The sequence below is a fragment of the Bubalus bubalis genome, chromosome 3 (genome assembly GCF_019923935.1).
Source record: "Bubalus bubalis isolate 160015118507 breed Murrah chromosome 3, NDDB_SH_1, whole genome shotgun sequence".
NCBI classification, from domain to species: Eukaryota; Metazoa; Chordata; class Mammalia; order Artiodactyla; family Bovidae; genus Bubalus; species Bubalus bubalis.
This window is the reverse complement of record NC_059159.1, coordinates 20927121-20943020: the sequence shown is the minus strand read 5'-3', so window position 1 is coordinate 20943020 and position 15900 is coordinate 20927121. Positions and strand designations below refer to the sequence as shown.

The 15900-nt window shown below is 52.6% G+C and overlaps 2 protein-coding genes across 3 annotated transcripts in view; one reads left to right on the top strand and one right to left on the bottom strand.

The window, feature by feature from the left end:
- Positions 1-203: 203 nt before the first annotated feature.
- Positions 204-7283, top strand: LOC102392413 (2',3'-cyclic nucleotide 3' phosphodiesterase). The gene is made up of 4 exons (XM_006055768.4): positions 204-354; positions 1549-2218; positions 4228-4367; positions 5806-7283. Exons 1-4 carry the CDS (start codon positions 352-354, stop codon positions 6253-6255), a joined length of 1263 nt encoding a protein of 420 aa, XP_006055830.1. The 5' UTR covers positions 204-351; the 3' UTR covers positions 6256-7283.
- A 1218-nt stretch (positions 7284-8501) lies between these two features.
- The window catches only part of DNAJC7 (DnaJ heat shock protein family (Hsp40) member C7), a 30820-nt gene continuing 23421 nt past the window's right edge, over positions 8502-15900 (bottom strand). The window contains exons 9-14 of one of the 2 annotated variants that reach the window (XM_006055765.4): positions 15219-15310; positions 12129-12202; positions 11611-11757; positions 11225-11377; positions 9287-9349; positions 8502-8840 (exon numbers count right to left, since the gene is read on the bottom strand). In XM_006055765.4, the coding sequence (XP_006055827.2) occupies positions 8803-8840; positions 9287-9349; positions 11225-11377; positions 11611-11757; positions 12129-12202; positions 15219-15310 (567 nt within the window). In that variant the 3' untranslated portion in view covers positions 8502-8802. Of the gene's footprint in view, positions 8841-9286; positions 9350-11224; positions 11378-11610; positions 11758-12128; positions 12203-14991; positions 15093-15218; positions 15311-15900 lie in introns of those variants that run through there. The other variant, XR_006549454.2, reaches the window with a different exon arrangement.

Genomic DNA, 15900 nt, shown 5'->3' with positions numbered 1-15900 from the left:
GGGTGCAAGAAAAAGAGGCCAAACCCCCGCTCCCCAGCTCCCATACCCGCCCCTACACAGGCGCCTCCAAACAGGTGCTGGCCCGGGGCTGGCGCGCCAGCAGGGGGCGGGGCGCAGCGCTCCGCAGCTTCCTCCCAGGGCCAAGTGAGCCTGGAGTTTCGATTCGCAGAGCCTGCGCAGAGGGGGCCGGCCCAGTCCGCCCCCGGCCCGCCCCCGCGCTCCGCCCCGGGGTATGTAAGGCGGCCCTACGTGGCCTCGCGCCACCGCTAGACTCCGTGTCCCTCCGCGCAGGCGGGCGGCCCCGGAGAGCTAGTGCTGCGAAGGCGGCGACGGCGGCGACCCCTCCTCATCATGGTGAGCGGGAGGGCTGGGTCGGGACCCTAATGGAAAACGAGAGTATTGGGGGACTTGGGGGCGGGGGGAGGAAGTGGCATGCAAATGAGGACTCGAGGTTCCGGAGTTGAGTCGGGGCTTTCTTGGCTGAGGTATGGGCGACGCGGGGAGCATGGGGAGTGGGGATGGCGCTGGAGAAAGAAGGGAATTAGGGAATCGGGGCTCAGAAGCAGCTCCCCCGGAGCACACCCGGGTGGCGGGTGGGCCGGGGTAGCGGGCACTGGGCCGCTGGGCGGGCATTCGGCACCCACTCCCTGCCCAGGGCCTCGTCTGAGATAATGTGCGCCTGCTGAGCTGTCTGGGTGCTGGCGGGAGGTGGAGCCTCGCGGCTTAGAGGAAAAGGCGCTTTACAGTAAAAAGTGTTGCCGCCTGTGGCTTTGCGCAAGCAGGAAAACAAGCGGCTTAGAGAGGTGCTGCTGAGACACAGCAAGGGGTGCGAAGAGCCAGACTCCGACGCAGGTGCCCTGTACCGCCCAGTCCTGGGGCAGGCACAAAGACCACGACTTTGTGGGGGGCCCAGGGCAGAGGAGGAGGTGGCAGGCTGTGCTGAATGAAGCCCTTTGTCCAGCGCTCTCCGGCCCAGCCCCCCACCAGCCCTTCTGTGGGGCCATTGTCCCCCCATCCCAGACAAGAGAGTATTATCTGTTACTGGCATTGTTGGGGGAAGGGAGGCGGTCTTTGGTTGACCCTTCTCCACTCCCACCCTCCTCGGGTGCGCTCAGGGGCCAGGGCAGCTGTGGTTTTACACAGACATAGAGCCCCCCACCTCCAAAGAGGTCATCCTTAATAGAGGCCAGGAATATAAAGTTAGACTTCACTTTTAGAAACGCAGGCTTCAGGCCCTCCCCTGCAGGCACTTCCCAGCAGTTTTCCTTTCAAGGTGGTGGCAGCGGGTGATCCTTGAGGCTCTGGTTCTCCTTAAGAGTTTGGGACTGCCCAGACAGCCCTCTCCATACTGCACAGCCAGAAGCCCTCAGGTCCCAAGGACCTAGGAGAGACCATCTAGAACCTCATGGCTTGGGAAGGTGCCCACGGCCCCGGGGGTGCCTGGAGTGGGGGGATTCCTCAATAGGGCCAGGCCTGAGAGGAAGAAGAGAGGCTGGCGGGGTGGCCCTGCGTGACTTGGCTGACGCCTGTCTTCCCCTCCTCACACAGAGTAGAGGCTTCTCCCGAAAGAGCCAGACGTTCCTGCCCAAGGTCTTCTTCCGCAAAATGTCATCCTCAGGGGCCAAGGACAAGCCGGAGCTGCAGTTTCCCTTCCTGCAGGATGAGGAGACGGTGGCCACGCTGCAGGAGTGCAAGACGCTCTTCATCCTGCGAGGCCTGCCTGGGAGCGGCAAGTCCACGCTGGCCCGGGTCATCGTGGACAGGTACCGGGATGGCACCAAGATGGTGTCTGCCGACAGCTACAAGATCACCCCTGGCGTCAGGGCATCCTTCTCCGAGGAGTACAAGCAGCTGGATGAGGACCTGGCTGCCTGTTGCCGCCGGGATGTCCGGGTCCTGGTGCTGGATGATACCAACCATGAGCGGGAGCGGCTGGAGCAGCTCTTTGAGCTGGCCGACCAGTACCAGTACCAGGTGGTGCTGGTGGAGCCCAAGACGGCCTGGCGGCTGGACTGTGCCCAGCTCAAGGAGAAGAACCAGTGGCAGCTGTCAGCAGACGATCTGAAGAAGCTGAAGCCTGGGCTGGAGAAGGACTTCCTGCCGCTTTACTTCGGCTGGTTCCTGACCAAGAAGAGTTCCGCGGCCCTCTGGAAAACTGGCCAGACCTTCCTGGAAGAGCTGGGCAACCACAAGGCCTTCAAGAAGGAGCTGCGACACTGTAGGTGGCAGGGTGGGTGGGTGGGGCACTCAACCTTATTCGTGAGCCCTCTTGCTGGCTGGGCCCATTGTTCTCCAAGCTCTTGGGGGATGCAGGGGGGCTCACCTGGCACTGGCAGAGGTCTCCTGGGGCGGTGCACACTCAATGGAACATGGGAGAGGTGTTCGCCAGGGACTTTCCCTCTCACTGTCTCCCCAGGTGCCCTCTCCCAGCCGGGAGCTAGACCACCGACCCTGTCTTAGAGGTGGGGAGAACACATTGCATACTGTCATAATAGGAAGTACATCAACATTTCATAGAACCCTGGAGGGGAGAGTCTGGTCCAGTGTTTTCAAACTCAGCTGCAGAACCGTTTTCTAAAATACAATATGCCGTGGAGTCCTAAGCTGCAGAAAACTTACTACTAGAACTATTGTAAATGCCAGCGGGGACAGTTCCCAGGCCCTGAGCTAGCCAGCGCACCTCCTGTGGTATTGCACAGCTCCAGAGAACAACCTAGAGTCCAGCCTCGTTTTTGCAGATGGGAAATGCACAGAACGGATGTGGGGTTTGCCCAAAGCTATTGTGAGAGCCCTAGACTCTATCTCCTCTAGAGGAGCCTTCCCTTATTGGGTCAGACCAGAGTGCCCTCCTGCTGTTTGCTGCACGGAGAGGAGAGATTTGGGATAGGGAAGGCCCCCCCTAGTGGCTCTTCTCCTCCAGTGACCTGGAGGACATGTCACCCACCTACTAATCATCTCTTCTTCCTTTAATGCATTCCTAGTTCCTCCCCACCCCTCAATTTTAGACTTGAAATATCCCCACCTGTGTTTCTTTGGGTTGTCAGAGGTGAGTTGTGCCTGTATACATTCTCCGAGGACTTTTCTCAGCTCCTAAGATTCGAATGCTGGGAAAGCAGGAAACCAGGATGCTTACACCACCTGGTGTGAGCCGTGCCTGTGAGTAGCGTGACAGAGACGTGCCCGAGGCAGGGCTCCTGGTTAGCACTGGTTCTGCCCTGTAGAGTGACTGCCTCTTGAAGCTGCATTTATCATTAAAAATTGGGATCCTCAACTAACTAGAGATCGATCCAGTGGTTAAGATCCTGCATTTCCAATGCAGGGGGCATGGGTTCAGTCCCTGGTCTCAGAACTAAGATCCCACATGCCCCACGGCATTGCCAAAAAACCAAAACCCCCTGGTGTCCTTCTGCATGGGACAACGCAGGAGAAATGTGGTGGGCCACACACAAGGCCTGCCCTCCGAGCGGGGGTCTCCCTCCCGTGTGGAGGGTGAGCTGCATCCTTAGAGGGACTCAACCCTGGGAGCTAACAGGAAAAGCCTAGTGATGGAGAAGCTAGCCTTAAGGTTATCCCATTATCTCCTAAGACCCTTCCTGTACCCATTATTTTCTAAGACCCATGGTAGCCTCTCATCCACCCAAGGAGGCTGCAGGCTACCTATTGTTCCAGTGACCAGCTGTTTCTTTTTCCAGGGGCCCCGAGTGAAATGGGTCCTGACAGTTATCTGGGTGGTCACCTCCTATTGTATCTGATTGACAGATGAGAGTCACCCACTTGCCCCAGGTCCAACAGCTTGGAAGTGGGCTGGATGTTATGCTCTTTCTGGCTCCTTCCATTATACCATACAGTTCCCCTCCTTTTTTTTTCTTTTTAGCCCCTTTTTCATGACCTGCTTCCCTGTTTTTTCAGATATGTAGCTCTGTTGAAGCTCAGATTCCCTTGGCTTATCCTGCCTTCCCCTGGGTTACAAGTGCCTTAGTTTTCAAGTCTGGGTAAGAGATGTAAAAATTTGCGGAACAAAAAGCAGGGAACTTAAAACACCTTTTCATAGCACTCGAGTTGCTATTAATTTGACCAACAAATGAATGGCAGATTGCTCAATTACAGTGGATTGCAAATTTAAGCTCCACGTTGGATGTTTTTCCTCTGGCTCTCCCAGGCTCTCGGTGATAGCTGCTGCGATGCCCCTACCCTCCCGCCCTGACCACCCTCCCTCTCCCCCCACAGTTGTCTCTGGGGATGAGCCCAGGGAGAAGATTGAACTGGTCACCTACTTTGGGAAGAGACCGCCGGGCGTGCTGCACTGCACAACCAAGTTCTGTGACTACGGGAAGGCCGCTGGGGCAGAGGAGTATGCCCAGCAAGATGTGAGTGCTCCCCAGGAACCTGGCGGAAGCGGGGAGAGGGCAGGGCCCTCTGGAGAACCAGACAGCCTCTCAGGAAAAGTGGAGTCTGTCCCAGCTTGTGCCTCTGCAGCGTTAGTGGTACTGAGCTCAGTCGCCCCGCTAGGCAGTGCCACCAGCTTGTGCTGTGACCCTGGGGCCTGCCCCTTCTGCAGATGCTCAGGGAATGCTGGCTTCTAAGCCTGTGTTCATTTCCAAAGGCTAGAAGTCCCTTACCCCCAGGAGGCTGGTGCTCTGAAGTCCCTGTCCCGAGTTTGAGGCCTGGTCGTGCCCCGGAATGGGGAGTGTCGAGGGACAGAAAGGCTCATTGGCTTAGGGGTATCAGCCCCTTCCCTGCCTGCAGGCTACCCCCGTCTCCTACCCACAGCCTCTCCTATCAGGTCCTTAACCACCTGGCGTGGCACCCTGGTGTGCCTGGCTGACCCCAGCCTCCTTCAGGTTGCCTCTGCAGGAAGGCTGTCCCTGACCCTCTGCCAGCTCCCTCACTTCTCTGCCTAGTTTAACAGCCATTATACTTACTTGTTCGGTGGTTTCCTCCCACACAAATGGAAACTTTCAGAGGGCAGCAGTGTGGTTCACCTTGTATCCCTAGCACCTCCCACAGTTGCATGAATGAACACGCAGCACACACTTTCACTCCCACCTCTAACTGTACATTCATTTAGCAAGATTTACTAAGCACCTATTAACTGCCAGACAGGGCTTCCCAGGTGGCTTAGTGGTAAAGAATCTGCCTGCAGTGCAGGAGACTCAGGTTCAATCCCTGCGTTGGGAAGATCCCCTAGAGAAGGGAATGGCAACCCACTCCAGTATTCTTGCCTGGAGAATCCCATGGACAGAGGAGCCTGGCGGGCTACAGTCCATGGGGTCGCATAAAATAGGGCATGACTGAGCACACGTGCACGCACACAGTAGACACTGTTGGGGTGAGGGGTCATGAGCAAAAGAGGGAAGTTTTTTATGGTCAAAATGGGAGAGATGGGCTTTCTGAGAATCAGGTATACCGTAAGCCACAGTGTATGGAGTAGAGTTTGATCCAAGGCCTTTATTTCTGCCCTCGCCCCGCCCTCCAGGACATTGTCTGGATACCAGCGTGCTTTTAAGGGGTGAGTAGTAATGACAGCAGCCCCTGCTAGGTCCTCAGTCCTCACCCTCATCAGCCCTCTTACAGGTGAATGAGCCTTGCAGCTCGTGGGTGGGGAGCCCAGGCCTGAGCTCAGGAAGCCTGGAGTCGCTCACCCCTGCGCTCTCCTGCCTCTCTGGCACCTCTGGCTCTTTCAAGCAGCCCGGCCAGTGTCAGTGGAAGGACGTCCACCCAGCACCAGGCTGCTTGTGGCGCTCACTGTCCCTCTGTCACGGCCACCACCTCTAGCTCGGTCCTCTGCCCTCTCTCCCTCTGTAGGTAGTGAAGAAATCCTACTGCAAGGCCTTCACGCTGACCATCTCGGCCCTCTTCGTGACACCCAAGACGACGGGAGCCAGAGTAGAGCTGAGCGAGCAGGAGCTGGCCTTGTGGCCGAACGACGTGGACAAGCTGTCCCCCTCTGACAACCTGCCACGGGGCAGCCGCGCACACATCACCTTGGGCTGTGCGGGTGACGTAGAGGCCGTGCAGACAGGCATTGACCTGCTAGAGATTGTGCGGCAGGAAAAGGGGGGCAGCCGCGGCGAGGAGGTGGGTGAGCTCAGCCGGGGCAAGCTCTACTCCCTGGGCAGCGGGCGCTGGATGCTGAACCTGGCCAAGAAGATGGAGGTCAGGGCTATCTTTACGGGATACTACGGGAAGGGCAAGGCTGTGCCCATACGCAGCGGCCGCAAGGGTGGCTCCTTTCAGTCCTGTACCATCATCTGAGCGTCCTGGGCCACCTGCCCCTTCTTTACAAGGGAAGGGGGAGGGGAGGGGAGCATTCCTCTGCTTGATCTTTCTTTTTTATTTTTTACTCAAAGTTAACTTTCCTGTAATTTTTAAAAACTTGTAAAATAACTTCTCTCTTTTCCTGCCCACCCCCTTTCCCTCTAACGCTCAAGCTTTCAACACAAGGGGGTGGGTAGGCATCATTTAGGAACCTGGACCACAGTTGACCAGGCTGGGCCAAGTTTGGCCTGGACTGGAGCCACGACCCCAAGCTCTGCTTCCAGTTACTGGGCCCCCAGGCCCACTGCCCTGCACGAGGCTGGCTAGTGGGGAGGGGACACCCCAGCACTGCAACACTCATGGAGTGGTCACCAGCCACAAGAAACTGTGGTGGATTTGAGATGGGAGGACCCCTGGGTTTTGAGCCTGTTTCCTAATCAGAGTGTACTGTTTTCCAGGGCAGAGAAGGGGTTTCCCTTACACCTTTGGTCCTAAGTGCCTGTCCCCTCCTCACACTGTAACTAGGTAACAGTTTGACAACTAGGGGACAAAACAGAGTAGGCAGCAGCCACACCCCAGGCTGGCTACAGGTTTCACCCAGGGAAAGGGATGGGCTGCCGTCCTTCCAGCTGTGTGGCCCTGCTGTGTTGGTGGGGAGATCGAGGCCAGAGACAGAGCCTCGGTGAGAAAGTACCAGTCTTGCCACCTGCCCAGCCCATCCTGCCTCCTTGGTGCCTCTGGAGGCCTTTGTGTCTCTGCTGAAAGGGGTCAGTGGGCACCAAAAGCCAGTGGAGTGGCCCCTGGCTGTCACGGGCCACGCCCTATCCAGTGCCTCTGAAGGAGGGGTTTTAACACTGCTGTAGGAGCTGGGGTTCCTGGGGTGCCCTCCACTGCCCTCCGCTCAGTAACGGCCCTGCTAATCAGGCTGTCACTTGATAGAAATGCCTGGACTGAAGTTACTCTCCTGGCTTTGCCCACCTCAGCAACTTGTAAGACTGATAATGAAATAAATCATGTTAATCCTAGCTGCGTGCCTCTCTCTCCCGCTGTGGCCCGCTCAGTCTTCCCTGGGGCAAGGGCAGGGTGCGTTAGGACTGCCTTTGTCCCCCAGCTTGGGGCCATCGGTCCTGTCTCCCCTCTGCGGGCTGGGCACAGCTGTGGCGAGGCTGGGCAGCTGAACAGTGTCGGCTTTCATGAGGAGGCAGAAGGGAGAGAGACTGGCCTTGGAGGCGCACAGACAGCAGGGGTTGGCTGAATATGAGGGACATGTAGCACAAAGCAGCCCCCAGTCACTTGGCACAGGCCCCCAGGTGTGCCCAGCCAATCCAATCGGAAGGACCTCAGCAAGACCCGGAGTTCTTCAGGGAGGGCCACCTTCAGGTCAGTACCACTTCAAACACAAGGGAAGAGCTGACATTCAAGAATCTCTTCCAGGCTAACAGAGGTCTGGTTGGCTACATGGGAACTCCCCAGGCCTTATGCAGTCAGCACTTCACCAGGGTCTTCACACTGAAGGGAGAAGACTGAAAAGAAAGGGGCCGAGGCTCAGAAGGAAGATAGTTAGCTATTTGGGCCAAGGTCTTTACCCAGCCATCTCTACTTACCAGAGCACCAAAAATCAGAGCTTCAGCCAAAGCCTCAAGTGTCTGCCTGGATGTCCTGAGATGATTCACCACAAACACGAAGCTTGACCTGAACAGCATGACAAATGCCACTGCTTCCTGTCCCTGCTTGCCTTCCATGCAGGAAGTGACACACGTGGAGAAGGCTAGGGGTGTTTGCTAAGAATTCCAGCTAATGAGCTGATGTCAGCACCCATACCACTGGGCCCAGGAGCTGCCTGGCCCACTTGGAAAGGGTCTGAGGGTGAGGGAGGCGGCATTTTGTCTTTGTTGCCATCTCCCTCAAGCAGTGGGAACTGTGAACACATGTATAAATCTGAGTTAGCCCAGCCGGGCACCTGGCACCCACTTTGGACACATGCAGCTTCTACTGATTTCTAGTGGCCCCTACCATAAGATGTGTTCTGAACTCACTGCCCCATGACTGGCATCAGGCTGGGCCCAACAGCATCTCCAGGGCCTGCTTAGCATGCACGTGCTAAACAGATTTTTGAGGGGGCACCCACACCCCTCGTGGGACAGCTGACTGAGCCTGAAGTCCACGTGGGCATCCACTCCGTGCTGGGGACCCAGGTCTGGCCCCACTGGCTGGAGTGACAAAAAGCAGCTGCCAGAGCAAAGTGCCAGAAAGGGTCAAAACATTTTATTCTCTTAATTTTTTTTCTTTTTTAATAAAGTTAAACAGTAAAACAAAAATTCACAAGCTGCCCTGTCCGCCCCCCGCCTCCCTCCCCTCCCCGCAGTCTTCAGCGCTGGCTCCCTTTCCTTCACCCCACTCACACAGACACAGGGTATCCAACTGAGAAAACGAAACTGCTCTAAGGACGTGGAGACATGATGAAGGGAGGAGGTGAATTGTGTCCACATTTGAGGTTAAACTGAGCAAGTCTGCATTTTCTGGATTCTGGGTGGTGTCCTTTCATTAGCCAAACTGAAAAAAGAAATTCCCTGGACCAGACGCTGCAGGGAAAAGAAGAGTTTGTCAGCTGGCTCTGAGTTTCCGAGGGAAGATCACTCTGCCCTGGTTATGAAGGGCTGCTTCAACCGCAAATGGAAAGCCGTCTGAGGGTATCAAAACAGGCTGGGCCCCAGGACGCAGGAGGAGGCCCACAAGCAGGTGGTGTGTGTGTTGTTCTAACACCTTCACCCTCACAGGGAAGCTCTGGTTAGACACCTCCCTGACCCCAAGCAGGTGTGGCTTTTGTGCTCCCTAGGCCGGGTGTGCGCAGAAACCTGCCCCCCCAACCCTCCCGCCCCGCCCATCCTCAGCAGCACCCGAGGGGGTAGATGTCCTGCTAGAAGAGAATTCTGCCGCCTCCACTGATGGGCCTCTCTGACTCTCAGAGTGCTGCCTAACTGGGGAGCCCCTGTGTCGGCTTGTGGCCTGGGAACTCAGGCACACCCACCTTCAAAGCTGAAGCCCCCAGGACCGCCAAAGAATGCCTTGAAGATATTGTTTGCATCAAAATCTGCAGAGTAAAATAAGAAGCAGAGAAAGCACAAAAAGGTGAAAAAATCAGAAGTGTCTGAAGAGGAACTTAACAGAGAATGGGTCTCCAAAGCTCTCCCAGATAACAATCACTTCCGTCCTTTGCCCAAAGTCATGGTCGAGAGGCAAGCCCACTACTTGGTCCCGCTTTGTTCTGTTCTACTTCCAAGTGTGTCCCAGAGGAAAGCTTTCCTTGCCTCAACGCACTTTGCCGTGCCCTCTCCACAATGGGAAATGCCGCTTGCACCTGTACACTGTCTCCCTATGGTGCTGGGGCTGCCCCTGAAAGGACCAGACTCCATCCCTTAGGTGCCACCAAGGCTTATCTAAGAATGAGACACAACTGAATGTGTGCGTGTGATGCCATATTCTGTCTACATCATATGCCAGAAAAAAAGCCACCCGGTGGCAATCGTGGTACTGGGACTGGCATACATTAGATCATTCCCAATTAATACTCAACGAAACCTAAGGGGGAAGCTCAAGTAACCCGCCCAAACCACCTGGTCAGTGACAGCAGCAACACTGAACACTGCTGCGTCGCGCCTCCCGCGCGGCCCTCTTCTCATCAGGCCATGGTGGGCCTCACGTAGCCAGGCTGCCTAAGCTGCACAGACTTATCTCCAGCGGCCAATCCCACAGGCACATGGTATTTAAAAGTGAATTCTTTGCCTGTGTATCTGCTCATCTTCCTGGCTCCCCCAGCTCAGTGAATGGCCCCACAGAGTCAGCTGTGCCCAAGCCACTTTTGACTTCGTCCTCTGCCTCTCCTGACACGCTCGGCAGCCAACTCCTGCCGATGCCGTCCCCCAACGTGCCCTCGATCCTCTCCTAGTGATCTTGTTTTCCCTCCTCTTCACCTTTTCTAAACCAGCTCTCACAGCCATTGCAAATATAACTCCAGAGCTAAAATCAGGTCCACAGGTCCCTTTCTTAAACCCTTCAACAGCTTTTGACTACTTACAGCTCTTCTCAACTGCTGGGCAGAGCAATGTTTATTATTGTTAAAATTAGGTTTGTAAAACACACCCACCCACCCTGAACTGGCAAGGTCAGGGATATCTATGTAGCATCATCAACCTTATTTTAAGTTCCGAAAGATTTCCTCAGTGGAAGAGAAAGGGTTGGCATTAGAGGCAGTGGTCTGAGAACTGTGCACAACTCAGAGCTTCTTTTATCCCCAACTGAGCTCACCGTGAGCAATGATGCTCTCAGCTACACTTCACTTTCATTCTAAGTCTTCTGGGGAAACTGAAGTCTGTGAGGGCTTATGGGAATGTGCCAGACACATAAGTATCAGTCATCAGACACTTTGCAATGGGAGAAAAAAAAAAACTTCCAGCCAAAAGGAAAAACCCAATGTTTCCTGTAGCCTCCAAGGCCTGCTGAGGTCTGACCCAGCTACTGTGTTGCTATGCCCCAAGCACCCTCTATCCTCCTAGCCAAGTCCTGGTCACTCCCCTGCAGTGCTGTGCTTTTCTGCATATCCAAGCTTTCCCTTGCTAGTGCTGACCTTGGCACTCAATCTGTACCCCTGGCACCTGCTACACTTGACTGCCCTCATTGGGCTCCATGTCTATCAGACCAGGGGTCAGACTTGGCCCGTGGACCAGGGTTTGCAAACCCTTGGACTATGAGTTTCAGCTTTGTTACTTTCCATACCCATCACAGTACCTCACACATTACAGCTACTCATCAGAGTGCACTTAACAAACTGTTGGCGTCACTGGCTGATGACATAAGACACCCCTACCCCCACCCTACTCCTCCACCCACAGAATGTCTTCAGGAAAAAGGCTAACATTTCACAGGTGTCAGGTGCAACCCAGGCCACCCCAACCAACTCCCAACTTACCACCCATATTCATGCCCTCTTCATCAAGGTCTTGTCCACTATCATAGCGAGTCTTTTTCTTGGGATCAGAGAGAATGGTAAAAGCTTCTCCGACTTCCTTGAACTTTTTCTCCTCCTCCTTCTGAACTTCAGCACTGGCTCCACTGTGTCGATCTAAAGGGAGGAATACAGGAAGAACTCAGAGTCTCAAGAAAACAGAGTTCAAGGGAAAGACTATATTATGTCTCATTTTACAATCCAGTACTTCCCACATGTGGTGTATACAGAACCGAGCACCACCTAATTCCAGCTGAGGAGCCTCTCTGAGGCTTTGGTGCTGGACTGACCATGGTGGCAGCCGGCCCAACCTGCTCCTGCCACTGAGCCCCGCTCCCCACCCGCTCTACCTGGATGGTGCATCAAGGCCCGCTTCCGGTAGGCTTTCTTGATCTCGTCCTCAGAGGCATTCTTGTCTACACCAAGAATCTTGTAGTAATCTTTCCTCTTACTCTTCTTCAGTTCTAACTGTGCATTTTTAAGGAGCTGTTTGTGTTCTGGAGGAAAACATTTAGCGTCAATGGATAAATCCATTTTTGGCTTCCTTTACCAAGTCCCAGCCCAGATGCCCTGGAGTCAGAAGCCCTGTTAACCATACAAGGGGCTTTTATGATGTTTTCTTGTGGAGTTTAAAAAAATCTATTTACACTTAGGTTCTTCACATCGGCCTCATGACACAGAAAATGAAAGTGGCAGGGAGAACTGGGGACCAGAAAACAGGTGCCTTGTCCCACATTTGGGATCTCTGCTCACTTCTTCCAATGAGCTCCAGGTTCACCCTTGAATCAAACTACTCCCGTGTCCAGTTTTAGGACCTACAAGTCAGACCACACAGTTCCCTAAGGAACATGTGCTCAAAATTCTTTACCTTTTGTTTTCTCCGTCTGATATACTTTTTCATAGTCCCGTACTGCTTCTTCATACTGTTCTGTGTCCAAGTAACTGAAAAGGAAATACAGGGCAGTTCAGTGACATAAATAGCAATGGCCTTTGGTATCACTCTAGGGAAAGAGGCATGGCTCAAGCAAGAGACACAAACTTTTGGCTGAGATGCTTCGTGAAATAGGAGTTCTTAAGCTAGCCACAAGAAAAATTTGCTACCAATTCCTCAAGAAAAAGAGAGAGGTCTCATGCCACTTGCACCCACCAGCAAAGTGATACACTGCTCTGAGGAGAAAGCAACCAAGGGGAGAACGTTCCTTCTGATTTCACTTAGAGCCACCGAGAGTCATCTGGATCACCTTAGGAGAGACAACGTGAAGGTACCTACTTGACACTTGGGACTGAAACAAGGGAGAAAAATTATCAAGTGAGATCAATGGATATGGAAGAGTTTTGAAACCGAAAGTGCCATAAACATGCGGGGCCAGCTCCAATCCAGAGGAGATGTGGGATTAGTCAGCCACAAGAAGGATCAAGTTCAAGGTGGTGGCTGCCGGCAAATGCTTCTGTTAAGACTAGTCAGTCTGAGAGATATAGGTCAGTGAGACAGAAAAGGAGACTGTGAACACAGGCTTGATTCTCTTTCAGTGGCACAGAGGAAGGAAGGACCCTGACCCAAGATGGGAGGAAACCAGCTTGACAGGCTGATCGCCAATCTTATAAATGTCTCTTCCACAGAAATAAAGTGGCATTTTCCTGATGATATCACTTGCTCTGAGACTGGCCTACTGATTAAACAGACTCTTGTAGGAATTCCAGAAATAGTCACCGTCAGCTGGGGAGTGGAGAGTGACCATACAGTGCAGCCTGCCACTGCAGAGAGGTTCAGTTTCTTAGACCGCTGCTACACAAGCTCATCTTTGCAAACATCACACAGCACCCCCAGGCCCAGAGGCCAGGGCAGAGGGAGCATTACTGATGGGGCTGGCAAGAGACCAGCCCAACATTCTTAGGCATCTCCAATTTTCTGGCCACATCTTGATTTCTGACTTTTAAAAAACGGTGCAAAACCAATGCCCCACAGATGCGGGCACAAATGCTTCTAAGAATGTAGAGAATCCATTTTCAGGATTAAGTGTAATAATATAGACTGAAATAACACAAAATTAGTAACTCTGGGTAAAGACTGATTTGATAAACAAGCTAACCTGATGGACTTTCCAGATCCTTACATAATGTACTAAATAATCTTACATTACAGTTTTACTTCACACTTTTTTTAAAATTCAAGGACATCCTAACATCAAAGAAAACAATTTTAAAAAGAAAAGTAGAGCTTTAGGGAAAACGGAACGCTCCGTTCAGCCCATGACAGGAGCTGCAGCAAAGGTCCGGCCTCTCCCCACTAGTGGGGTGAGCTGACGCAGACCCAGGCAGCACTCAGGCTTCTGGGAAGGCTTCAGCCTGAGCTAATCTCCAATACTTCTCATCAGTCCCAGCTGCTCTAGAGAGCTGTTGCCAAGTTCTCAGCTAACTGTGCCCGAAAGTGCAAGCTGTGCTTTGTGGCAGGATCTCACAGCAGACCCACGCAGAGGACAGTTCTGTTTCCACCACAAAGATAAGGGGCTATCTGACCAAAGCGATTTCTGTTTATTGCACACACATGAATAAACCATAATCTTTCCTCCCGTTACCCTCCTAACAAATCCAGAATTTTCTGTTCTCTTCCCATTCCCTGTTCAAACACTTCAGAGTGTTCCACTGAGTTGATTCAGTCTTATGTTTCCAGTCATTCCCTCCCTACTAGACAGCTAGGTGAGAGTCTGCTTTTTTTTCTTTAACAGTAACTGCCGTAAACATGGATATAACACTTTTTATCTGTTAAAATAAGTCTTTAGCTGGTCAAAGGGTACACTACACTTCTGTATTCCAAAGCTTCCTTGTGTGTCTGCAAGTGGTATGAAAAGATGAGATGACTGATAGTCTCATAGAATCTGTAATATAATTCTGTGTGTGTTTGACAGATTTAGTCATCTACTTTAGAAATTCACTTTAAAAAAAAAAAGCACTACACAGGAGAGCAGTTTTCCTATTTTTCACAAATGTGGATAATTTGGGGCACACTACATGGGAAGCAGCCCATGCTCTCGCCACTGGTGAGACTGGGGAGCCTGAGGAACTATGAGCTTGCTCACCAGGCAGCAGCAGTCACACCTGTCCTTTGGCCAGGACATTCCACGAGGAACACGACGGCTGGGGGAGGACTGGGACATAACACATGGGTCTTCCTCTAGGACCTTTAAAAGACAGAACATTCTTCTCTGTCTGGGAAATAATCTGAAGTAAAATGGATTTGGGGGAGTGGTCTCTCGCAGCCCTTGCTCACGTTCCTGTCTGGAGAAAAGAGTCTAGTGGCTTCAAAAATAAGATGAACAAGTATGCTGCAGAGCAACCTGACTCTGAAGGCAAATCTGAGTGCTGGACCTAGGCAGGCACATCCTGGCTCATAAATAACCTAGTCAGACAAAGATATTTCAAAGGGGACTTCCCTATACTGCAGGGATGCGGAGCCAGATTAAATCCCTTCCTATGGAAGCACTGTCTTCCCTAACCCAGAACATACAGGATCGGCACAACTCTAAACTACCACAAGAGACACCTTATTCTTCCTCTTCCAAGCACCATACATTCATTCAACAAAGCATTAATTGAGTGAGCACCTACTGTGTGCTAAGCACTGTGTCAAGTTAGAGCAAAAGTGTACAACACAAAATAAAATCTCCAAAGGAAATGGATTTTAAACTTTAACAAAAGGAATTTGGGTCAGGCATCAGAGGAAACTTACTGACCGTGAGGGGCGTAAGACACAGGCATGGGAGACTGAGGGAGCTTGTGCAATCTCCTCCGCTGGAGGTCTATAAAGATAGCTCTAGGGCTGGAACAATCCCACCTAGAGGCAGGGGGAAGGACCAAATGACCTCACAACATCCCCGGGTCTGCTTCATCATCCACAATGCAATTCCCCTGGCAGGCCGGCAGCAATGCCCTCTTCCCCCCACCCACCAGAGGCACTTACCACTGAGCTCTTCTCAAGTAGGCTTTTATATAAGTGTCATCGAGCTTCACTGCATTTGTGCAGTCTTCTATTGCATCATCTAGTTTCCTAAGCTTCAGGAGAGAGAGAGCAGTCATACTTCACATCTTCGGTGACTGAGGGAGCCCAGAAGCTGTGGCCATGGCTTCAAAATTCTAAGAGGATCCACTGGTCATGCGGGCCCACTGTCACATTCATTCTTAGAGAGCTCGTCCCTCAGAGGGCTAAGGACACCAAATTCAAAACTGGGTTCTTTCCTAAGTGATGGAAGCCAGGCACACTTATCTGCAAGCAAAAACCACAACTACTGCTTCAGGTTAGTGCCCAACCAGACATGGCAAGAGGAAGGGTGGTTCTTGCCTCCTATTCTTCCAGAGGCCAACTGGAAGAATAAGAATTACTGTAATTTTTTAAACCACTAGGACTCTGCAAGAGTAAGGAGCCTATTCTTGTTTCCTGATGGTTGTGTGGGACAGCACTTAGGGTATTTTCCAATGAGCAGGGTGACCATCAGTTATACTGGAGAAAAAACTAAGCCTGCCTCATATTCTCATGTCCTCAGAATCCGTCCTAAAAAAGAATCACTTGGTTAGGCAAAAAGAAGCAACACTTGCTTTAAAAATTGTCTCAACGCCTTTAGCCAGTCTCTTTTTTTTTTTACTAG

Coding starts and splice junctions, on each gene's coding strand:
- LOC102392413 (XM_006055768.4), top strand. Junction 2,219..4,227: donor CAAGAAGGAGCTGCGACACT/GTAGGTGGCAGG, acceptor CTCCCCCCACAG/TTGTCTCTGGGGATGAGCCC. Junction 4,368..5,805: donor AGGAGTATGCCCAGCAAGAT/GTGAGTGCTCCC, acceptor CTCCCTCTGTAG/GTAGTGAAGAAATCCTACTG.